At 43.7% G+C, this 25,838-nt stretch overlaps 1 protein-coding gene across 6 annotated transcripts in view; it reads right to left on the bottom strand.

Annotated features, from left to right (window-relative positions):
- lef1 (lymphoid enhancer-binding factor 1) overlaps positions 1-21,531 on the bottom strand; it is a 40,207-nt gene extending 18,676 nt beyond the window's left edge. For all 6 annotated transcript variants that reach the window (XM_071517272.1, XM_071517266.1, XM_071517267.1 and 3 more), the window contains exons 1-3: positions 20,547-21,531; positions 18,361-18,427; positions 16,884-17,011 (exon numbers count right to left, since the gene is read on the bottom strand). In XM_071517272.1, the coding sequence (XP_071373373.1) occupies positions 16,884-17,011; positions 18,361-18,427; positions 20,547-20,759 (408 nt within the window). In that variant the 5' untranslated portion in view covers positions 20,760-21,531. The remainder of the gene's footprint in view (positions 1-16,883; positions 17,012-18,360; positions 18,428-20,546) is intronic.
- Positions 21,532-25,838: the final 4,307 nt, after the last annotated feature.

The following is a 25,838-nucleotide window of genomic DNA, read 5'->3' as shown; positions in this document are numbered from 1 at the left end:
CCTCCTGACAACCAAAATAGACCCAGCCAGGCTCGAACCCCAGCCCCAACCCCCAACCCCCAGCCACCAGCGCTTACACGCTTCAGCAGCACTGAACACATGGTAATGCTTAGCCATGCTAAATCTACTATTCACAATCTGAGCCCAGAACTGAGTTGGAGTCAAAATATCACCTCCACAGGATATATGGCTAATCGGAGAGACATCGATTTACCGTTGGTTGAGCCACGTCTAAAAACAGGATTCTCACAAGCTGTGAATCTAAGACAAAAGTTCCATGAAATTGCAATCAAATACTCAGACAGGAACCTTCATCTAGTCAATATTATGCTTGATGATACTAAACTCATTTTAGTATGAACATAAAATGATGAAGTGACAGCTTAGTCAAGTGATCTTGACTCGAGTGTTCTTTATTCACTCTCACTTCTTGGAGTCCTGGTGAGGTGTTTGCCAAGGTGACATTCCTGCAGTGCTAATTGGTTGTTGGTGGCCGCCGGACCAAAGACACGACCCCCCCCCCCCCCGGGCCACACACCACACACACACACACACACACACACACACACCCCGGACACAAGGGTGGCTGGAATGTCTGTGTTCCCGACCCTCTCACAGACTGGCACCACCCTCAACTTAAGACCCCCTCTCCCCCCGCCTTCTGGGAATGTCCTAACCGGGAGCACGAAGGGCAGTATGTTTGATGTATGTGTGTGTGTGTGTGTGTGTGTGTGTGTGTGTGTGTGTGTGTGTGTGTACCCTGGCCAAGGATCTCAGTGTCCACTGCCAAATGGAGCGCCATCCGCCATCAGACTCCTGATCAGATGGAGAATCTCATCTATTAGAGCCAATTTCTCTCCCAAATCTTCTCTTCAACCATTATTCCACCTTGTATTGTTTGAGATTATTTTGAACTTTCATAAATTCTAACTAAACTACAGAGAGTCAAAGTCTGATTCTTTCAGCAAAAACCAGACAAATCCTGCCTGAAAGCTAATGAAGCAGTGCAGGCTTTTAAGACTAGCCCAGGTGAGGCAGGTTGTTTGACCCAGGTCAGCCAGAGTCAAAGGTGATGGGATAATCTGTGTGTGGGAGTAGCTGGCCTTATCCCACCAAGAGAGGACTAATGGTAGGGCTGCTAACCCTAAAAGAAGGACTCAGGACTGGTGCAGCCGGGACATGCCTACACCAGAGGCTAAATGATAGTATTCTCGCCCCTATTACTTTACGCCTCTCCACTCCCATTTGTTACCCTGTGGGAATGAGATAAGAACCTGGAGGATTATCATTTTAGTTTCAAGTCTTCTTCTCTAATGTGTAGCAGAGCAGACAGAAAGAAGAAGGGGTGGAAACAAAAGCTTCACACACACACACACAAAATATGGTATTCCATAAAAAAAAATGGTCAAGGTGATTGACTCCTTGGCACCTGTGAAAACCGAGGGGTTTTTCAAACACCCTGATTTGCCATATTGAGAAGCTCTCTTTTGCGCTTTCCCAGTTGCAGCTGTCAAATCCTGTTTTTCTCAACTTCTTAATAAACTGCCTCCATTGTGGCTAAATCCACCAGAGAAAACTTGCAGGCCTCTGTGACCAACACAGCATTTACGGACATTTGGGCGCATATTTAAAGAAACTGCATGCCCTACCTTACCTTCACCACCGGTTTACTTTCTGCAGAAAACTGAGGTCATAGCATACTGAATTTTATTATATTCTCCAATCTTACATTCTTCTCATTCATTCTTATAGGATAATTGTTTTAGATAAGCAAAATCCACACATGACATGTTTTGACTGTCTCCTCTGAAAGTTCCAGTCAGTACGTGTGATCGGGTGCCATGAAGCCGCCATTTTAATTCTTCCAGGTGGTGTCTTGTGGGCTTGCTGCGCCTTTCTTCTCACTTCCCATCTCTTGCCAAGTTTACACACAAAAAAAAGCCCTACACACTTTTACCAAGCTCCCGGAGGAAGTAGTTGGAGAGCCTCAACTGACCACGTCGCAGCAATTTGATCCCCTCTCATCCCCTTCCTGATTCAAAAAGCCCTCGGCAGCAGCAGTGTCATGATGGAGGGCGGCCATATTGGAGGTCCCTTTTATTGTCGAGGAGAAATAATAGGCTTAGGATCTTTCTATTCATATTTTTCAGAGAGAGCGCAAAGAAGAGAGGCGGCGCGGATTGAAAAGAAAACGTTCCATTTGGAATTTCATAAACTGGCTTGGCCGGCCCTTTTAAAGAACCCCTCAGATGTGGTTTTAAGAGAAATTCATTGTGCGGAACTGGAGCTGGCAGGGAGCCCTCCATGGAGGAGACACTCCAGTGCGTTTCAGTACGGGAAGCCAATGACTTGGCGTGCTGTCTGAAATTGGGGGTGGGGAAGTGAAACAGGACGTTTTGTACGGGGGGGGGACTAAATTTTTTGACGGCACGGGGGTATCGCTGAGTGTGTATTCTCTCAGATTTTACCAAGATTGTGCCCTGGTTGCTTGGCATGTGTTTGTGTGTGTGTGTGTGTGTGTGTGTGTGTGTGTGTGTGTGTGTGTGTGTGTGTGTGTGTGTGTCTGTGTGGCATATGGGATGTCTCTCCCTCAATATTGCCTTTTTAGCATCTCTCCCTCTCTCCCCTCACAGCATGGCTTTTGTACTCCACTCAATTATCCCACTTCTGCAGAGTGGAGTGGAAAAAAGGGAAAGCGGGAATTTTATAATAATCACTTCCCACTTCTGTAATTTATATGCAATGAGGACTCTTTGCGCCTGCAGCTACAATCAAGTGTGTAGAAACCATGTGAGGTGTTTCACAAACAGTCGGGGAGATGGCAGCTCAAGTGGCAGCTATGGATTCCCATGCTGTTAAATCTTTTCACTAAGAAGCCCTCCTCACCACTTCTCCTCCAAAACCCAAGCTCACCTGCTCACTGCTGGATTCATAACCTCTGGGGGGAAAAGAGATGCACAGAGAATAGGAATAAATGCGACAAGCGGAAAGAGAAAAGATGAGAGGCGAGAAATTGTTCTATGGCCGCTAACTGTGCCATCAAAAGTTTGTTGTTGTCGTAGGTCTAATAAAATGACATCATTCCCACCTGAGAAAATCATTTGAAATAATTGTGACTCACTGGCAGAGAGCATACACCCATCCATGATTGTTACAGTCTTGGCTACCGTTTCCAGTGACAATATGCCCATAAAGAGGACAAGATTACACATAGAAAGCCTCTGTAAATGCTGAAACTCAGACTGTAAAGAGAGAGAGGCAAGGGTGTGCCCTGTGCTAAAATCCTATAGAGCCACCCTCAGACCAGGTGTTCATTCTCAGGTGTGTGTTTGTGTGTCTCTGCATGTGTGTGTGTGTGTGTTGCCTGACCTTTTCCCAACAAAAGTGAGCAAACATTCCCCCAAAGTGTCTTTATAGCGTAGAAAAGAAAGGGACTGCTCTGCCTCGCTCCCTCCCTCCCTCTTCACCAAAACCAGTGGAGACCAACCTGAGGAAGCTTAAATAAATAACCAATTACCATTCGCAGAGTGGGTTGAACCCCACCAGCTTTGAGAGGAGTGCTAAAAATGGAATGTTTTATTGGCAGGATGGCCCTTTGGCCAGGGGGCTTAATGTAACGAAACCCAATTAATGGAGAAGAAAGCCAGGCCGCCAGCGAGCGAAGGAGCGCCACGCGCCCGGGGTAATGAGACGAACAAGCGAAGCCAACCACAGGGACAGGAGTGGAGGAGGCTACGAATAACAGGAAAAGCCTGCCCCGGAGAGAAATTTACATCTATGAAGCCCCCCCAATCCCTCCCTCTCCTTCTCCCTCCTCCTTTCATTTCAATCATAAATCCTGCATGCTGGTCAGAGTCCAATAGTTAAAGGAAAGCAATGACACTGAAGGCTGAGGCCACTTAGTAAAAATGGGGAAAAAAGGAAAGCGATAAACGATATACTTAACTTGGAGCCAAACACTGTTTTATAAATTTACATAGTAGAAATAGGCATGCGCCATATATTCAGTGTCATGGTGGAAGTAGCTAAGTTAATGCACAAATATGACATGTGAGGAAACTGTCACACTGTCACCATACGGCCCCCACACACACATACAGCACACATACATCAAACACTTTGCATTAATGCGCAGAGAGACAGCACATGACCCACACATGGCACTGTATCAACATGCAATCCACACAACAAACACTAACTCTCACTAAATCACACACAGACATACATACTGTAAAATAGTAGAGACTGCAATATGCACGCACACCAGCAAACGCATAAAACATATACATGCTACATATAAATACAAAGGAGCTAATAACAGCCGAGCGTCTTCTTTCCCACCACCAGCAGCAGCGCTGAATAGAATGAGATGGATTACCCAGCATCCTTCAGTTGGCATGAAGACTGTGCGCTCCAAGCAAACCAATCATGCTAGCTCCAGCACCGGCATTTTGAACTTGCAAAGGAGATAATTTGTGTGAAATATGCCTGGCCTAGATGAAAAGACTTTATCCGCTTTTTAAAGTGTTCAACTCTTAATTTCTATATGTCGGGGAGCTATTAAAAAAAAAAAAAAAAAAAGAGGGAAGAGAGGGAAGAGAGCAAGTGAACATTACATACAAATGATGCAGTAGCTATTTTTCTTCCCTGTTAAGGCAGAGCGAGTTAAGATGAGGGAGTATAAGAGTATGACAACACTGCTAGTCTTTGTGGGGTTGGGACTGTGAAAAGAGAGTTTTTTGCACTGCAAGAGGTCATGCAGGGCTAAATATGAATTAGATAGGCATGATCTGAAAGGTATTGTTGTGGGACTGGGTCAAGGTTGCTTGATTGTGCTGCTGCTTTGGATGTGGTATATGAATATTCGGGTGGACGCAGGACTTGAAATGTTTCTGTGCCATGTGAAAGACGTTTGTCCGACAGAGTAAGACGCTGTCCTGTGTTCCAACTGATCCAAGCGCTGCACGGTAGTTCACCACCGTGAGTGGAGGTTGGGTCTTTGTGACTGTTGGATGGAGGTGTGGGGGGTTGGGCCGTTGCTCTGGCAGAGCCCAGGGCAAACTGCAGGATGTTCACCTTGCGGCGGGGCACAGGGCTCATTATCACAGCAGGACCTGGTCACATCAAAGGACTGAGGAAAGGGCAAACATTCTGCTGAAGTGCCACTGTCAGCAGGCCTGCGAGCGCACACACAAACACGTACACAAAAGGCAGACCGCACACACTTGAGCACCCACTAGGCATCCACACTCCCCACAAAGAATATGGCTGCTCGCTGTAGCACTATCACTTGCCTGGTTTCTATTGAGACGCCAAAGGAAAATCCCTGCAATGCCTTGGACAACGACAGCCGAATTATGTCCTCTATCGGCATCGATAGGACAGAGGAAGCACAGGTCCAGCCTTCATTAACTTAACTAGTCCTTCAACATGGCTATGAAATATCTAGACACTGTAAATGTGTTTAAATGTATCAACAACTGCTCCATACAGCATTTAGCCCTGTTGTTGGCTCATTTACCGGATCAGCTGTGAAATGCTAGTTTCAAACAAGAAGTAGGGGAGAAATGTTCGTCTTGGGGCCCTAAGTTTGAACTGCTTTAAAGCTGACCACTAGCAGAAAATTTTGGAGCACACTTTATTTTTCTTTCTGAATCAAACGGCATCCCTCTCCCGTGCTATTTATAGCAACCCCGCTGCTGCATTAACACACTGCATGATTTATCATTAGAATCCAGCTTTGGTCTGCTGAGTAGCTACATTCATGCCAGGCGCCACATTCATGCCAGCAACCACATTCAAAAACAACACTGGAAGGCCCTGAGAGATGTACACAAATAAAAACGCAGCACAAGCTAACTTTGTGTGGCTAGTGTGCTAAAACCTTAGCCTTCGCACAATACCAGAAATGGAGAGAAAGAGGGAGAGAAAACGCAGCGCAGAATGGGGGAAAAGTGCTGAGGAGTCGCCTTATGCAGAAGCTTCATAGACCCGTCGAACAAGAGCGGATTTGCCTGCTACACCTAGATAGTGTTTCCCCCCCTCAGCTTTCGCCCAGGTATTCTGGGCATGAATGGCTGTCAGTTTGGATTTGGGAGCTCAGCGTTGAGGGGGAAAATAGAGTCTGGTGGGGGTCTTTGTGTCTCCCTACCTGTGGAGATGAGAGCTAGAGACAGTGCTCTTCTCACTAAGCCCCAGCTAGCTCCAATGCTAACATTACACACTGCGTCTGCTGAAGGGAATGGGTAAATATTAGCACGGCAAGCTAGCCAGCGAGGCTGTTTGAATGTGGTGAGTGCTGGACGAAGGCAGACGGCAGCGAGCTGAAGAGACACTCCTGTATTTACGGGGGAAGGTTTTCGATGGCACGCACTGGGAAAAATGTGGATGGGGAGGTGATTTGAATGAGAGCTGCCTCTGCCAGAGCTGTAGAGAGTATTGACCTAGTTTTCCTCCTGTATTTCACAGAGACGCATGCACACCCACCCACATACATACATACATAGAAAGGACGGAAATTCTGGCAATTTGGTGAGCCTGTAACATTGATAATTCATTGCCCACTAATATATTCTGTGGCAATCAGACAATGGCAGTGAAAATGTCTGAGTTTCATTACCAACCTGCATTTCTTGTGAATGGCTCAGTATCTAGGTTATGTCATGTTTTTAACAGCAGCAGGTCACAAAGGAGGCATTTTGCCCCAGGTGTCATGGCACCTGTGTCCTGGCCTTGGTCTGAACTCCTGACCCTGCAGTCACATGATCAATGCCCCTTTCACCTCAGTGCACCTTTGCTTTTGAAGATAAAACACACATTCTGCCTCCTCACTCTCCTAGTGCGTTACCGTCAGCGTGTGATATCATATTACTGCACAAGTCAAATGACCTTGGTACACAATTCGACAAGCAGACCCAGACAAAGCACTTTTTAAACATTATTTTATAATAACAAATATAATAGCAGTGCATGATATGGCCTTCTGTGTTGCTTCTGTGTTGTTTATGTGTGTGTGTTCACGGCAAGGTGCTAAGAAGCATTCATGATTGTGGATCTCATTACAAACCTTTCGGCTCAGTCACATTACGGACCATACAACAATACCAGCAGCCCACTGTTTGGGTGTGATTCCACGTTTTAAGGGATTAACTGGTAAAGACACCCAACAACTGCCTTTCAGCCTGGAATTAGTCATTAGTCAAACCACACATTTTAGTTTTTTTTTTTCAGCCTAACACACACACACACACACACACACACACACACACGCCCCCCCTAAGATCTGAATGAAAGCACAAAGCTATTCAAATCTGATCCCCTGTGAACAAATGGCTTTTCTCCACCCCCATAGAAGTAGGGAACACTTCAAGCACCTCTCCAAGGATCTGCACGGTCACAAGAAAGCTCCGCCCCCGTCAATTAGTTTTGTGGCTGAGGTTTTGTGAGCTTTAATACAAACAAAACAATGACCATGTAAAACATGGCAACAAACCTCGTCTGCTTATCCCTTGATACCTCTAAAGAAATGGTAATAGTAAAACACTGCACCACAAAAGGAACTCCTCAGGCCCAGGGCACATGGCTACATCAGCATCATGGGGCGCACTAATGCACCTGATGCCACACTTGAGAAAGACAAATTTCAAATGATACAAAGCCCATACAATGAACACACCATGGTAGTGATTCAGTTCCATTAGCTGGGTTTCCTCGTGATGGACTGCCCACACCTTTTAATGTAATCTTCTTTATGCAAGAAGTAGGTATCACCTTGAATAGAGAGAAAATAGACTTATTCCCCATTCATCAATACCTGCCCTGTATCTTTAGCAGATTATGTAAACAAAGTTTGTCTTTTTCATTGTCAATTTAGCATCTCAAAAGCTGCAAATGTTATAAGATGTCAAAATAACATTTGGCCCCAAATCCACATCAGTAATCTGCTTTAAAAAAATACACCCTGCAGTGCATCACAACCACAAATTAATTAATTATCTTCAATGTCATCACCCATTCTCAAAATCTCAATTAACCAAAGGCAGACATAGTGGAATGTAGGATTTTTTGTTTTTAATGAAGTCCTGAGCCTTTCAGATCCACATTTAGGACTGAAGACCCTGTCTAGTAAGGGTTTAACATAAGAGTGTGAACGGGCTGCTCTCACTTGGTCCTCCTCCCTCTCTCCACTGTTCTTCACGTCTCTCAGTGTTTGTGCTGGGAGAATGGAGATTGTGAAGTTGAGGTGCGGGAGCGGGGTGGGCACATTTCAGTACCTTTCATCTCAAAAGATAGGTGTACAGTGGGGGTGGATTGATTTGATATTTTGATGCATTGTTTGATGGCGGGCAGCTCAAAGCGGAGGATGCCTCTGTGATGTCTCACATTGGAGGACATGAAAAGCCTCACCTGGCCCCCGAGCCGAGGGTTATGGCCCCTGGTGGATTTGAGGGCTCCTGCTGAGCTGGACGGTGGCTCCATTGATGCCACATAATCCATTCAGCGTGACCTTTATATTTTTAGAGTCAGCTCCATTTCCCTCATGTCAGCCTGACTTGTTCAAACTATCACAAACATGGAGGTTATAAACAACTTCAACGTATTATAATAGAACGATATATCTAATTTACTTAGTGTGTACATCCCTTGAGGAAAATAAGTGCCTTCCATCACCATTGGAGTAGCCCGATGATCAAAGGGAGCGAGGAGCGCAAGGCAAGCTCATCAGATGAACAAACACATTCTTGCTAGATATCTTTATGGGTTTCATCATCCTGCATCAAGTGACTGCTGAGGATAAACAAAGCCCTGTTTCTCTTCCCTGTGACATCAGCGCTACAGACAGAGCGCAGAGGAAGAATCAAAGCAAGAGCGAGCATATCTTTCCAATTAAATGCGGTCATCTGTTCCAATAATAAGATCCTGCAATTTTGCCTCTGCCCTCTCCCCCCCCAAATTAATCGTTACTTAAATCCTATCAAAAACATCATAGGATTAAAATAACAAAAAAAAAATAATAAGGAAAAAAAAACCTGATATAATGTTGGCTGTGGTATTAGTTACGAGATGCTTGGTTGAATCAAACTCTTACCACTTTCTAGACTTCTCTCAACAAAGAGCAAACATAATTGGGATAAATCTCCTCAGTAAACCACAGACAAAAGCAGAAGGGTGCTAATTGTTACAGTGCGGTATGTTAAGACACTGAAACAGTTGCATAGATCAGACCCGCTGCAACAGCAGGGAAAGAGAGGCATTCAGCTCTGCTGTTTTCCTCTGTGACTTGGGGCCACTGAGTTTTTCTCCAGCCATAGCAAATTGGGCGCCTGGGGCAGGAGCCTTGGCCAAGCTTGCATTTCGGAGCCGACTGTGGAGGGCGTGAGGGATAGAGATATGGCACTGGAGGGGGACAGGGTGGCGGGTGGTGGGGGAGGACTGGGAGCACAGTGGAGGTGACATTACGCACATGTTTTAACACAAAGGGGACCTAGCTTGTTAGCACGCTAGCTAGCAAGCTCCATGGCAATCAGCACTCTTCACTCTTTCTGTTCTCTCTATCCTCCTCGTCATAAATATGGCTACATCTGCAAGTGTAATCACTCCATTGTACTCTGATTTTCTGCTCTGCTGGACAGCAGCATGGCAGCCTGCTTTTCAGCACCTCTCTCCCTCTCCTCTCATTCCCTCCCTTCCCTTCAGTGCCTTCGCCTGTTCCTGTTCCTGGCTACTCCTTCGCCGGTGAGGCCGGTGTGTCTCATAGATTACAGAGCTCCGGTCGCTCAGGTAACAAGAGTCACTAATCTGGCTGGGGTTGAATTACACATAATTGCCTCGGCACCGTGATTGATTTCAGCCCTGGAAAGGAAAAGACGACGACTCCCCCACCCCTCCCCTCCCTGCCTCTCTCCAGCGCTCACGAGCGGCAGCCAAGACTCTCCATCTAGTAGGAGGCAGGAGGCTTTGAAGAGATCAAAGCCAAGGCCGGGAGCAGTTGCGCGCCCTGGGAATACGGGAGAGAGGCTTTCTGCTCCTCAGCCCTATTTTCCAGCGTCATGTCGGATTGCAGCTGTATTGCATTTCGCCAGTTTTCTTAATGCTCTTGGTTTTGACTTTGACATCAGTGATCCCCCTCGGTTTCTTAAAAAACAAGGGGGGGAGAATAAAAAAGAAAGTGAGGGAGGAAGAAGGAAAGAGAGAAGGGGGAAAAGAGAAGGAAGGAGAGAAGGAGAGGGGGAAAGAGATCTACAGGCTGATTTTTATTTTCACAACTCCATAATTGGCCAGTTCAAAGGAGAGGAGGGGAGAATGCAGCATTTGTTTTCAATTCCGCGGCCGATATGAAAGGAGCGACAAACTTTTATGGGTTTCCCAAAAATTAAAGACAGGCTTTTTTCACAGTCAAAGAACAGGGTGTTTTTTACGGCCAAGACCACACAAAATGAACTGATTAGCAAAGCCCTCCTTCTTGTCCTCCCACAGAAAGCTTAGCAGTGCAGTGTGCTTTTGCATGCGTGCACGTGTGTGTGTGTGTCTGTCTGCGTAGTGTGTCTAATAGTTCAGTGTATGTGTTGGAAATGGTTAGAAGAAAAGAAAGCGGTTTGATGTTCACTGCGAAAACACAAAAGAAGGCATGGAGAAAGAGTACAAGCTATATCCATCTATTCATTTAACAGCTTGGCTAATAAAGCCTGGTGGCGAGAAGGCACCCTTTGTACTGTAACTATGCAGGCCCTATACCAACCTCCTACACTGGGGACCATTAATATTTCAGCGCTGTCAGATACACATAGCATGTGAGCCTCTTTAGCACTCACACCCACAGCAGAAAGAAATAATGAGCTTCTGAAAAATATGAAAAAGCAAAGAGAGGGAGGGAGGGAGAGCGCGAGAGACACAGAGAGACTGACCAACTTCATACAACAGAGCGGCTATTGATCATAGCTCTGTTCCTCCGCTGGACAAAGTGAGGGCTGTTTTAGCCCCTCTGAAGTCTGGACACAGCCGGCAGGATTTGCACCCATGTTTCACCCCTGTGGTCCTATTGTTCCCCTTACTGCAGTTTACTAGCTGGAACACTGCTCGCCTCTATATAGACCTACAAGCTGTAAGAATGAAGTCAATAAAGCTATTCATATTTTTTTTACTCATTTTATGACTGTATCAGGGAACAGTGAGGTACTGTGATCAGCTTTCAGGGACTACGGTCAAGCTTCAATCATGGCTTAAAGACTTAAGCAGATCAATTAAGAAAAGCTTGTTCTCTATGGTGCTGTAGAGGCCTAACTGAAGCATATTGATCATATTTGCAGATAACTATGATTGTATCCGTTTAAAGCTTGAAAACTACTTTTGAAGCCCGATTAAAAGTCTATTAATCTTATAAGGGTGAAAACATACAACACGGTGCGGTCCTTGGCACCTCGGTCCTCGGCTCTTCGTGGTGCAGAGTTGGGCCGCGGTTCTCCGAGCTCCAACAGAGCGGCTTCAATAGGAGCCATGCTGAGGAAAAGTCGGGGACTTTCACCCACGGTGCCTTCTAAGGACACATAGTCACAACAACAAGCCAGAGTGACGACAACTGCGCAACGAAGAGACAAAACAAGCCACATACGCACACACACCGCCCTCTAGCCTCCACTCCGAACCCAGCCTTACAGGAAGCCCACACCCAGACCATTCAAACAAAAGTGTGCATAAGGGACAGTCTTGGCACAGCCCTCCGCTGACCCCTGGAGATCAGCGGCAGGCTGGTGGTGAGGAGTGAAGCCCTCTCAGCAGGTGCTGTGGCTTGAGTGCCGGTCTGTCCATGAAAGCCCGGCTGGCTCCAGGCGGCACAGCCTGCCTGGTTAAGCTTCATCCAAGTCAGGGAGAGCTAAGAAAGTCGTCAGCGATGAAGGTTTCATTTCAAACAATTAAGAGCACAACCAAAAACAAACATCAACAGGTATAAGTGCATAAATGTCGTCATGCCCACTACACGCTCTATTGTTTTTCTCACACACGCAGAAACACAGTTTTGGTGTTTCAAAACACTTGTTAACCATTTCAACTTTGTCTATACCTGTCTTTCACCTAAACTGCTCGTTTAAAAAAACAAACAATTATTTTGATGTAATGGCACTGCCTTAATAAAATGGAATCTCAGTTTTGAATACAGTAGAATAATATATAATAATATAAACATATCTCAAACAATTGTAATCACTGAATAAGGAATGTGAGTGACACTGACATAGGATACAGCTAAAAAAAGTTTTAATAATTAAAAAACTGAAACTCTTTTAATGTAATTTCTAACATCTCAAGACACAGCTAGCTTATCACACTCCACTCAAGCCAATCAGCACACATTTACAGTACCAAGAAACACAAATCTATACCACATCATCCAAAAACTTCACCCTCGATTCGTTTTACACAAGAGCACCAGTCCTTTGAGTTGAGTGAATCATTCTGCTGAGCTCCACTGAACAAGATGAAACACATTGATAAGGTGATTGCAGCCACATGGCGTCATTAGCACTGTGCATATGGAGTAAACGTGTCAGCCAGCATCACCATACAGTAGAGGACAAGAAGAAACCTCGGTGTTAACGGCACTGTTTATAAAGCAGCAAGACCCAGCGGCGCTAGGGCGCAAGTGTTCCTTCTGTGTGAGGTCCCTTGTGCTGCATCACACACACACACGTTTTACTGTTTGTTACTCCTGCACAGCAGATGACATCAATGCCAGTGTGACTCTGTGATAAGTATGTTACTTAACTGAAGAAAATGGTTGATACAGCAGTAAAATAAGGCAATTATTTCGCTGTCACTTGGCAGATACTGCTACTAGAAAATTTTTAGAACGTAATCTACATTTAGACAATACTTACTACAGCCTACTTTGTGAAATGAGCAGACAGTGGGATGACAGTGATCATATGGAGTCCAGCTGTTTCAAAGCAAAATGCTACATTTAATTCTGCACTTCACACAGCATGTCCACCCTGTAGTGAGAGATAAAAAAAGAACTACACAAGGCGCCGTACGCTGCCATCTAGAACATTGTGTGTGGACATGGAGGGCTGCTGGGAAATGTAGTGTTCTCTTTAACAAGGATCTTCCACGGTGGGGCTGGGGGCACGGGCTCAGGACACACATGGCACTGGGGGACACGAGAGCGGTCCTAGCAAATCCCGTTAGGTAAGCCTGGGTTAGTGATTCCACGCTGCGAGACGCTGGCTAGCAGATCCGTCACGTTCCCACTACATCAAAGGAAAGTGCAGCGCAGTCTCTCTCTCTCTCTCTCTCTCTCCCTCTCTCTCTCTCTCTCTCTCAAAGGAGCGCATGGCAAAGGAGAGAGAGAGCTGTCTAAACTCCCCCTGCCACAGCAGCAAAACTCAGCTTAAGAAATCAATGATTCTATCCATCCTTCTGTTCAAGCTGCTGCCCAAAGACGATGAGACTATTCTAACGCAGTTCGAGATCGCCAACACATCTTCGCTGTGGGGTGAAATCCTTGTATCTCCAAAATGTCAAAATGACCACAGCCTTGTTTTTATCTTGTCAACCATGCATTTTTCAAGTTTATCCAGTGAGGTTGAAAGGGGTTTTATGAGCCTAGGGGTCGTAGAATCTTCTCAACCTATAGAAGACCATGCAATCCTTCAACTGAAGTTAAAACAAAAAATTGGAGTTAAGAGTTTTTTTTTACATGACAACAGCGATTACATGCTCCAAGAACGGATTTCAGTTTCAGGTCATGTATGTACTGCCTTATCACATGCACAGTGACCTTTATTTAGCAGCTACCGCTTGCAAATCCTGACTTGATTTGGGAGCCTAATTGACCACTTATTCAAAGATAAGGCAAACCCCCTTTAGGCAGTGATCCTCTCTTCTTCCACACATCAAACCAAGAGTGTCTACGTGCTAAATGCATTGACGGTATGGGAGGCACTCTGATGATTCTGACCAGAATCGTAAAAGCACGATTCAGACAATCCAAACAATCACAAAGACACAGAGGCCACGGTGAACACAACCCTCTCCTGAGGAGTTTTGTACACGCCGGCCCTAAGGCTATGACAGCAGGAAACATGGACCATCACACATGGACAAGTCCCTTTACATAATCCAATAGGCATCTGCAAATCCTCACAATACGCTACTGTGGGAGACGGATATAAAAAGATGAATGAGTAAGATGAATAAGGTTAGTCCAGACTGAACAACTATGACTATCACTTCAAATTACATTTGGCTAATTAGGTGCCAGTTCCAAGCGTCAGGTAAACAGAATTCCTTTAATGCAGTTCCTTTAAGAGAAGAAACCACACCAGCCAAGGATGAATGATGTTGGTTCTCAACAATTCACGATTAACGAAACTTTTTGTATCCACGCGCCAACTTCCTTATGACACCCTGCAGATTCTATATCTCAGAACAGCTTGAACTTTATGGAAGCACCTGCGTATTGACATCGTCACGTCACACCACTCTTAATAGCGGCCAACACAGTGTGCAGCGCCTGTGTTAAATAGACATTAACCTTATGTGCAACTGTACACAATGGTCTTCCTTCACACCAAACTCTCAGCTCTTGTCAGCTAGAACCCCTAAAATCTGCTGACAATCAGCAACTCCCAACAGCTCCATCATGGCTGGGCGGCATGTGCAGGAATGTCATGGTCAATGGAAATCAATCTAAACTGCTGGGATTGGGGGGGGTGGTGGGGGTGGGGATGGAAGAGAATGAAAGAGAGAATGTGCCTTTGATCTCGGTGAAAACCGATCCCAGGCCTGCAGATACTGTGGCTGCGGTGGCCAGCAGCAGAGGCAGCAAGCTGACATCCAGTGAGAAAGCTAGAGGACTCATGTTCCGTGATCCCTCCACCAAGCCCCGGCTCTTTTTATTGGATAAGTGAGAGAAACGTATATAAAATGACTACCGTTTTATTGAAGACAGGGTGAGGGAGAAAATTGGGTGAAAGAAAAGCAGCCATGGTAAATGAAATGAAAGCGAGTCTTTAAAAGTTTTGGCAGCGAGTAAGCTGCCTAACTGCCTGGCCTAATTCATCTGCATTGAGGGGTAATTTCCTCCAGTACAGTCAGCTGGTCTCCATACAGATCTCGACACGTTTGTCATTGCGTACAATGGAATATATGATGAAATTCACAAGAAAATAAGCCCTAAAAAATTATTTGGAAAACAGCATACATTTCATAAACCTTTCTATTTGTAAAGTTAAGAGGGTAAATCACAAGGTAATCGGCCTCAAGTTTTCTCCACTATGTCACATACTTTCACTCTCTGCAACTTTGGCAAAGGGGATGCAATGCAATTTTAACATCATTCCGTGATAGAGTTGCGTGTGAATGAAGATCCTTTACACACAGCATGTGGCATCTGCCCCCAACAATCACATCTGTTTCTGAAAGCTGATTCTCATAATAATTACACAGAACTCACATTTCACAAGTTTACCCTGATGAAAACGACTCAGACACATAGGCATAAATAAGCCGGAGTCTTTAGTTCTTCAATACTGTGTGCGAGTGTTTCTCTACAGACTAGCAGGGCGTATGGACAGGCTTTGGGAGGCACCGAACCATAGTCAGACTGAGGCTGGTGTCTTCCCAAGTGCAACACAGACACACGCTCATACACAAAACAGGATTAGGGTGGACAGCTGCTAGTGTGCCCTGCGTTTTGTGTCTGTCTCGCTAGGGGAAATTTGCAAACGGGACAGACACAGGAAGCCGCCAGTGAGGGACCTGCAGCTGGCCTGAAATTAATACCGTTACAGGGACAATATTTGCAGCAACACGCGGCACCCCTGGACAGTCCTGTAAACTCCTCTGCAGAGCAGCCTCAGAGATGCAATGTTGCTTTTAGGCCTACTCAGTCATGCCAGGCTAATTAGAGGGCTTACTTGGGCCATGTAGACATGCATCACTTAAGATTTTAACAAGATGAGGAATACGGTATATCTCATGTTAATCTGCTGGAAAGTATGGCAGGCATTTGGTTTCCAGGAGTCACATATGGTTGTCAAGGGGACGGGTCACAACAGTGCTGGTACATACGGCTAGCTATTGCTCAGAGATGCAACACAACAGCAACACACACACAAATGGGTAAGATTATTTAACATGAATATATATGAATTATATCATGAGGTTGCGGTGATTTGACGCATTACATTAGTATAAATTTTCACCCCAATTTCTTTACAGTAAACCCCACATTAAGAAATGCGGGCTTAATGACAGCTAAAATTTTGTCTTTAAGCTGTTTTGATGCCAAATTCTTGGATTCAGGTATAAATTGTTAATACATATTTTTTTTCCTCAATAAACCCTTGATACTTCAAACCAAATGTGATGCTTGATAGTGAAATCAAAGGCATTCATTACTTAAATTAAAATGCCTTTATTTGTGTAGAATGCTAATATTAAGAGCTTTGATAACATCTAAACATGGTGTTTATATCCTTACTGGGATGTCACTACAATAAACCCATTGCAATTTCTCAAAAAAGGCTTTAAATACATTCCTACAATGGCCTTGATGAAGCACTGATTCTGTCAGCGGGTGAATATTTGATTTGACTGATTAATTATATGTCCTTGCCTCTGAAAACTATTTGAGCCACTAGCCCTTGTCTACTTGGCTCTTGTGAAGAGCTTGACTGACTGAGACACTGACATGTTGTTGATATTTGTTTTGTTTACCTGGTGTGAGGTGGATTTTTATGTGCTTTAGTCTCAAGTTTAAGCTTATTGATTTGTTTTATTTTATCAACAGCATTTCATGCACTTGAGGTTTGTTATGGAAAAATAATGTTGTTTGAGTTAAATTAACTAATGAAACGATTTGTAGAAAAATAGGTGATACTGACCGTTCTGGCCATGGGCGGCGAGAGTGAACCATTGTTCATGTAGGAGTCGTTGTTCATGTTGGTCATCATGATGTAGCCTGGGTAGCCCGAGTACGGATGGCCTTTACTGTACATGTCTTGGTGCTTTCCTGTTAAAGGTGGGAAAAGACACATCACTGTGCTGTTTACATGGGGTTCAGCTATACATACAGCTGTCCTAAACTCAGTAAATTAATAGCTGCATAGATTAAGCAATTTGTAATTCACCAACATCAAAACCCTTCAAATCTCTATATTGGGGCTTTAACCCTAACCCTAACACAATAAAAAAAATAAAAAATTCTGAATGTGTTTTCCTAGATGCATTCGTCGAGTTACAACAACAAAGCAGATCCCACAACACAAAGTTCGCCTGCCTTTTTGGATGCGGTAATGATATCGCTGTCGATCGCTTTAACCCGTGCCCTATTTTGCCTCGGCCTTTTGTTTGTGCCCTTTCTTCCCGTCTTGGAGAGGAGGGTCGTATTATACGGAGGAACAATGGAGCCCCTCTGTGCCAATTAGCACCAATTAGAAGAACATACAGACTGTGTCAAAACAGGAGACGCCCCAACTGTTCCTCTATGCCTTTGACCTAAGAGGGGGCCTTTATGCAAGAGGCCCCAATACAACGCCACTCACCACTCGACAGGAGGGTGGGGGGGGTTGGGTTTGTCATATAGCCTGATGGCAACATGGATCTTGTTGTGGAGAAGGCCAGTGTTTGGTTTGAGGGGATCCTATTCAGGAGTGAAAGGGGAACAAAGAGGAGACACGCTCCTCCTCAAGGCTCTGATCACGACCTGCAGCAGCGGGGTCACAATACAAGAGCCAGAGACCAGCGAGCCCCGAGCAGCAGCAACATGTTGCGTATGACAGTGCAACCAAAGAGCTGATGTACTGGGGTAAATAGTTTATTTGGCTTATTGCATAATGACAAATATCAGTCATATGCTAAATGTAATTTTGAATTATTTTCTCTGGTTTCGAAGATGTTTCAATAGCAGAGATGCTTTTCTAAATCATGCCGTATTTATCACAACAATCATTCCCAAATTTAAAAATTAGAAAAGCACATATTCGTCCTCTACCCTACTCTCTCTGGAGTATTTGTTTTGTTTTCCTCGTCTGCAGGCACCACCATCTACCAGGTAGGTAACAGGTAGCTGTGTCCATGGGGGTATGGCATGTTCTGACTAGATTATCTGTCTCTGAGCAGCAGAAACAGGGAGGCTGATAAGAATAGGACCAACAGTGTGACTGATCACTTCTGTATGGAGAAAAAAAAAAAAAAAAAAGGGGGTGGTGCTTTTTTTTCCCCCCACGCCGTCCCCTTCACCTCTGTTCTCCAGCTATAAGGAATACATCTTAAAATCTGCAGTAGTTGGTTTTTACTGGTATGTTGTCCTATAAAGCATGCTGACTGAACAAGCCTTTTGCTCACAGCTGTGTCACTTACCATCGTCTGGATGGTCTCTGTGTTTTTCGTGATATGAATCTTGCGGTATTTGGGACTGTCTAGCTGCCTGTGAAAAAAAACATACAAATTATGGTGAATCAATTATGAAGGCCTTCAAACACAGTTATACACACAGTCACTCTGATATGGTCAGACACTCGGCAACGCTGCTGGGACCAGCGCCGTCCCTTCGCTTGTCACCAAAGCAGTGCAAGCACCAGCACCAGCACAAGCCCGCGCGCGCACACACACACACACACACACACACTGTCTACAGAGGGGTGATGGAGCAGCCTGCATCAAAGCTTCAAAAGAACCACTTAATTAAGCTTCATGTCCTTAAGGAGCTTACAAATTAACTTGTTTTCAATACCATAGGTCCACTCTCATTTCCATCACTCAGTTTAAGCCCCCGTCTAAATTCAAACAAATCAACAGTATTTGCGCTATAAATTAAAAGGCTCTGTGGAAAGTGAAATAAAATCATCCTGTGAAAGAGGAAATGGTGCAGACCGTTTTTTCACCCCCACCCAAAAAAAAAGTCCCCTAAACCTCGCACATCCATTTCCTTTCTCTTTTTGGAATCCGAATTGGTAAGAAGACCTCCTTTTGGAGTTCAGACCCCTCAGGATGGCTTCAAGCTGAGTCTGGGAACTTCACTGGATTCCTAATTAACATTCAGCCTCCGTCTCATGAGTCTGTATGACATTTGTTAGCGAGTGTGTACAGTCTCAGTCAGGAGGTACCGAAATTCCATTAACACTGCGGTTAATGACAAAACAGCCAACTAACTTTGGGATGTGGGAGCTGGATCCTGCATCCTGAGATCAGCGTAGGAGGAGAGGGACGATATCGAGGCAGAGAAAATGAAATACCAATTTTGCCAGTCATATAGCAATGTGTGTGTGTGTGTGTTATTAATCAAACGTCATCTATGTATGTGATTATGGAATGTTAAACAGTAAGCATGAGAGTCAATCACTTTAATAATTTAGAAAACATTAAAAATTTATCATTAATAATTTTTCCATTAAGGTTCTTTTATGCAGATAACATAAACAATTGATTCAACGCATTTATAAAATTTCTCTCAATAGACCCCTCCCTCCGTCTTCATCCTGCCTCTTAATATCCCTCATTTCATCGGGGAAGGAAGGGAAAATAAAATAAAAACTTTCTTTTAAATGTGTTGAATATAAATATCAGTCCCAAAACATGTAAATATAATTTATTAACACCATTAATTGAGCACTACTATAATATTAATTATTATTATAATTACAATAATATGAAAATGGTAAACCTCCACCATCCTAGCAACAAAATAAATTGATATCATCACTGTGTTCAGCTTAAATTTTATGGGCTTTTGCCTTTCAAGTAATTATATCATTTTGTTTTTTTAATAGGTTTTAAACCACGTGTAGTATTCATGAGCCTGTGTTTACAGCTGATTAGGGCTATAGCAAAGTAAACATGGCTATTAGCCCATTCATCACAGGCTGGTCACAAGGCCTTATTCTTACATCTCATCATATATCTCATGGGCCCGCCTTAATCCAAATTTCATTCACAATTTCATTACCAATAACTGCCAGAGACAGTGAGTCTAGATTAAGTGTCTCTTATCAGGGGGATTATTGGCTGCCTGGAATACATTTAACCAGTGAAGCACTTTAAATCTGGAGGTGTGCAGAACTTGGTAGACCTGGGTCTGCAAACTTTCAGTGGTGTCACTGACATTATTGTGGGCTGCTGGTTATTTTCATCATAAACCAAATATGCTCAGTGATGCTGTGGAGGGTAAACACACCTGAACTCAGCTTACACACATTTAGCCTGACATAAAACCTTATGATATTAATTCATAATATACATTATCAAACTGAGTGAAAGGGTTACATGAAGATAGGGTCTTTTAAGGAGAATTTATATTGTTTATATTGATGGTTGTCTTTTGATGGAGCAGCTGACCCACCTCTTCAGGCTGACATAAATCGTTGAGGTAAATTCATAGCACAAATCATTATTGTTATGAAACAGTTTTAAGTGAATTGAAAACAGGGTCTTTAAATGAACAAAAGGGTAACTTTTTGTTGATATTGGCGGCTGTCTGTCTGTGATGGAGGTCAAGTTGATACCCACCTTCATCTCCTTTCCCCCTCTACATCAGTGAACATACTCACATCGTGGCTGTTGCTGTTGGGGCTGATCTCCGACTCGTTGACCAGAGAGGACTTGATGTCCGCCAGGTCTCCCTCTTCCTCCGAGTGACTGAGTTCGGCGAAGATCTGCTCTTTCTGCGGGTCTCCCTCGTCTTTGAACGGGATCATTTCGTCTGTAGCGCAAAGCTCCGGGTCCCCACCGCCGCCGCCACCGCCGCCTGATAACTGTGGCATTTTGGATCTGCTGTTTATCTCACCCTCAAAAAATAAAACACACACACACACCAGCACTGTCCGAAACTACCGAGAAAACTCCCCCAAAATCCCCCAAACCGAATGGGGAAACGTCCGCCTTAGAAGCGGCGGCAGTGGTTGACTTGGAGTGAGGAAGCGGCGTGCAAACACACTGCCGGTGTGTTTTCACTAAAGCAACAGGAGAAGAGGCTCGTTTCGGCGTCGTTTCCCCGAGTAGGCTATTACACACTCTAATTCAGACCCGAAAAATTGGAGATGTTATGGGTCAGAATGGATGCCTGGTGCACGCTTCAGCAGCGGCAGAAACCACAAAGCACGAGTTAAAATAGCATCACTAGTTTTCAATCAAACATACGCCGACGACGGATATGGTCCAGTGAAAAATAAGACAATGCAATAAGTGCATTTATAAAAGTGGAGAAAAAATATTTCCTCGTTTCCAGTGGTCCTCTTAAGAGTTGGGTGTCCTTGGAAGTGAAGTGAAGTCAGAAAATAAAAAAGTAACAAAACAAAAACAGTGTCTGGGGGTAAAAAGGTAACTGTGATGGATGTGCAAGTCTGTAGTAATTGGCAGAAGTAGGGACACAGTTAACACTTGGACAAACAGCAGGCTACTGAGGAAATCACTAGCTTACTTAAAAATACATCCTTGAGGCCGCAACACTTAAAGATGGTCGGATGGAAAAGTCATAAAACAATCAAAAAAGATAGAGGGAAAACGCCGTGGACCGACTTCCCACTGCTCCCACACTGCTTCCAGAGTATAATGTAACGAGTGTGTGTGTGTGTTTGGTAATGTAGCTCTGCTCCTGTCTTCTTCCCCTCCTCCTCCTCCTCCTCCTCCTCCTCTCTCCTTCTCTCTCAGTCACTGGGAGGAAGGAGAGATGAAAGGGAAGCCGAGGCTCTGATTGACACCACACCGATTGACACTCCTCCTGAGAGAGATTTATACACAGCTCACAACAAATGGGCAGACAGGGGAAGAAAGAAGTGATGAAGCTGACACGCTCACTGTCATGTGTTAAAACAATAATAAAAAAAAATTGATAAAAAATAATAAAAAATACAGGGGAGGTTTAAGCTTGGCTGATCCCAAAAAAGTGGAATTTAATCTAAACGCATGAATTGGCTATAGCCTTAAAGAACATAATGCAGTGGATATCGATGTATTTTCAACGAGCAGTAGCTTATTATGATCACAGGTAAAAATTAAAAAGGCTATAAATATTTTGTGGCAATTTGTAGTCTTGGGTTTGGCTGGAAATGGGGGTGTACCTAATTATTAAAAAACAAACAAACAAAAAAACAGCTAATTTGGGGAAATTGGAGAGGGGGGGGGGGTCATTGTTGTCTCCTATTCTTCTAATTACTTTGCATTAGTATGTAGGCTAAAGCTTATGGTTTCCCCAATGCTTTCTATGTTTTCTGGCAATGTGAGCTACCAAACTGGAATTTTAAGTCATTATTTTGCCTCAGTCATGGCTTTCATTATTCAACAAAACAATGCTGACTTAAAATAATACAGTCAATTTTCATACCACAGTGGCAACATAATAACGAAATGTGATATTATGGTCTAACGAAATAATACAGTCAGGGGTTCTCAAACTTTTTCATGTCAAGGACCTTCAGATACATGTAAACCACAAACCCCCCTCTGATGTATTTTTCTTCACTGAAGATTTTGTTGTTGTTGTTGTTATTGTCTGTACAATAGGTGTGGAGGGTAAAACCTCTTATCAGAGAAATCATTATTATGGCCTCCATCCTCTCCCAGTGCTAACTTTGAATGAACGAAATAACAATCAATCTAAAAAACACTAAACTACTCCCCCTAACACACACACACACATACACACGCAAGGACCCCTGGGGGTCCCCGAAACCCAGTTTGAGAACCACTGACTGAGAGAGAGAATATAAGATACCCGAAACCCGTTTTATATTTGTTTTATCAGCTGCAATTGAAAAAGATTTTAAAAATATAATCGCCTATATATATATATAAAATAATTAATAGAGAGTGTGAAAATACAAATATAAAGAAAACTGACAAAAAAGAAATGCTCCATAGAGTCGCAAATGTTTCATGAGAAAAGAAAAGAAAGGAAAAGAAAATTAAAATTAAAACAAAACAAAAAAAAAAACATGGAAGTGGCGTGTTTCTGTGGTTGGCTGTGCAGTGAGAGATTGCGTGAGAATCAAACTTTGGATGGGGAGGCAGATCTTTATAAAGCGCGGAGGTGGGGTTAGCGGGGCGGAGCCGCGGCTGCCTTTGATCTTGCGGCGGCTGGCTCTTTCATCCCCGGCTCCCCCCACCCAGCACCCCCCTCCCCCCTCCTCCCTCGCGCTCCTTCGCCTTTGTATGACTAAATTTGGTCCGAGTGTGGAGCCGGGCCAACATTTCCACGTGTGCGTTCATCCCAGCTGAGAGAGAGAGAGGGAGGGAGGGAGAGAGAGAGAGAAAGAGGGAGGGAGAAAGCGAGAGAGAGAGAGGGAGAGAGAGAAGAGAGAGAGAGAGAGAGAGAGAGAGAGAGAGAGAGAGAGAGAGAGAGAGAGAGAGAGAGAGAGAGAAGGCAAGGGGTTCTCTTCCGGGTAAGGAGACAGCGCAAAAAAAAAAGATCAAAGGCTTTTGGGTTTTGGAAGCCGAGTGTGGATTCAAAAGAGCCGAGACTGGCTGCATTCCAGAGTATAGCGGAAAGCGCGCGCACGCACACGCGCCCATACACACAAACATACGCGCACATACACATACACACGTACATACAGCACACAGAGCGCAGAGCAGAGAGAGAGTTAATTAGAAAGATTTCACACAGACAGACCTGAACAACCAAACCTTTCATTAGAAATCCTTAAACATTTTTATTTCTTGTTTTCAGCCTTGTAAAAAAAAAATTCTATGTGATACAAGGTATCAACTCTGGCTGTTTCCCTTCCCAGTAGCTACTCCATTCAAACTGTCGGTTCTACTTCATTACAGTCGTTCTTTAATTTAATTAGCCTTTAATTTTTTCCACTTTTTTCCGCCACTTTTTCTGGCACAACTTGAAATGTGTTGCTACCTGCCTGCACCGCAATAAATGCCAACAAGAATGGCTTCGTTTCATTAAAATGTATTCTTCCCTGTCGTTTCCATTATTTACCTGTAATTTGGTTAAAATTAAAAAAAAATGGCAAATCAGAAAAAAATAATCCAGCGTGTTTCGGTACATTAGCCTAGGATTACTAAAATGAATGGAGCCAATAAATTCAGTGTATCACTTTATGGCCTGAAATAAGAGAAGATATCCAGTGTTTAAAATATGACACAGACCTAAATCAAATATAAATATTTCATGTTGTCAAATACATTTTTATCTTGGCAGCATATTAATCTGTTATTGTACATGTTATGTAATGCAATTTTTCAGGGTCAGATACAACAATGTAGCCTACAAATTAGCCATAGTTATGTATACATACATGAAGGAACTCAAAACAGACACTGAAAACTTTAATCACAAACAATTAGGGCATTAATTCAATTTCTTCCCTACATGGCTATTTGCCAAAATAACATAGAAGTTTATATCGGTGGAATTTGCATTCTGGCCTTCAAATGATTGCAGAGGGAGCTACATTTTGTAAATGAGAAGTCTTGGGTGAGTGAGACTTTCATTATTTGATGCCCTCTACTGCATGATGAGAGACCACTGCAGAGAGGTCCATCTTCCTGATTAGAAGGCCTGAGAGGAGGGTCACAAGTTCACTGTGCTAGTATCCTGATGTGCATGTTAGTCTACATGTTTTCCCTGTCAATATTATAACAAATGAATCGTTAGCGCTAGTAGAATAGCTGATCGGTAATAAGACAATATAACAGAAAGATAAGGAAAGGTTTTGTTTGCTGTGTGCTGGTTGTAGTTCAGTGTGATGCCAGCCGCCACTTGATGACAAGGCAACAAATGACAAGCTCTCTAACGAAAGGCACGGCGTTGTTATAACCACACTACACACTTTCCCTTGACACCGAGATACATTATATTCTCAAGTGAGGCTCTATCGCAGCCCCGAATGTTAAAATAACCAGGAAAGTTGGGAGTGCAGAGAAGAGAGAGGAAAAAAAACAGAGCTACATTAGCATTTCTCTCCTAATGAGTTCATAAGAGTGACCCCTCTGGATCTCACATGAAAAGGAAGCTTTCCTGCTGTGCTGTGACCTGAATTCAGTTGTCTCTCACTTTAGCTACTACAGTTTGCATGTTATATAAGGAAAGAATATAGCTACACACACAGCATGATTTATCATCACCAGATTTCAATTCCTTATCTTTTCACAAGACTGAAGGACAACGTAAATATGTTAATGGCCTATACATGATAGTGAGATACATGGGCAAAGTGCTGATGAACAAAATAAGCGTTTTGCATATTTTGATTTTTGTCATATTTTCACTCTTATATTGTAGGAAAGTATGGGTTCAGAGAATATATCAGTTTGGAACATAATATGAATTGTGTCAAACAAAATGCTCTTTGTTGGAACAACACTCATTTTTAGTTTATCAGTCAAGGTCCTCCTTAGATCTATTATTGTCTCATCTTTTATGTTCTATTTTCATTGCAATGCATAATACTTCAAACAGAAATTACCCTAATTATCTCTCTTTCGCTCTTTGTGCTGTGTGTGTGTGTGTGTGTGTGTGTGCGTGTGTGTGCATGCATGTGTGCGTCAAGCTGCTCAAGTGAGTTTGATTATTTGTCAGTATCAATTCCTAAAGTCACTTGCCAGGAGAGTGTAGCGGTGCGATCCCCACTGTAGATTCCACCTGCTAGTCATTCATAACAACTTCCCTGATGTAGAAATTATACCCCTGCGCTCGCAGCCATCTCCAAATAAACGACAGGAAACAAACATCAAATTAAGATGAAAAGAGCTTGCAATTAAAGTTGGAAAAAAGACACCATTTATCAAACACGCAAAGCAAGGGAGGTCCAAGGTGAGTGATTATTTGTGCTGCTCTTTGATTGGTAGAGGATGAGTCACCCTCTGAAGGAGAGGAAAGTGTCTTGGGG

The sequence above is a fragment of the Centroberyx affinis genome, unplaced genomic scaffold, assembly GCF_046629955.1.
Source record: "Centroberyx affinis isolate AG114_WGS23_722 - 3 ecotype Tasmania unplaced genomic scaffold, CSIRO-AGI_Caff_v1 ptg000483l_1, whole genome shotgun sequence".
Lineage (NCBI taxonomy): Eukaryota > Metazoa > Chordata > Actinopteri > Beryciformes > Berycidae > Centroberyx > Centroberyx affinis.
The sequence above is the reverse complement of the archived record's forward strand: the minus strand, read 5'-3'. Positions and strand labels throughout refer to the sequence as shown.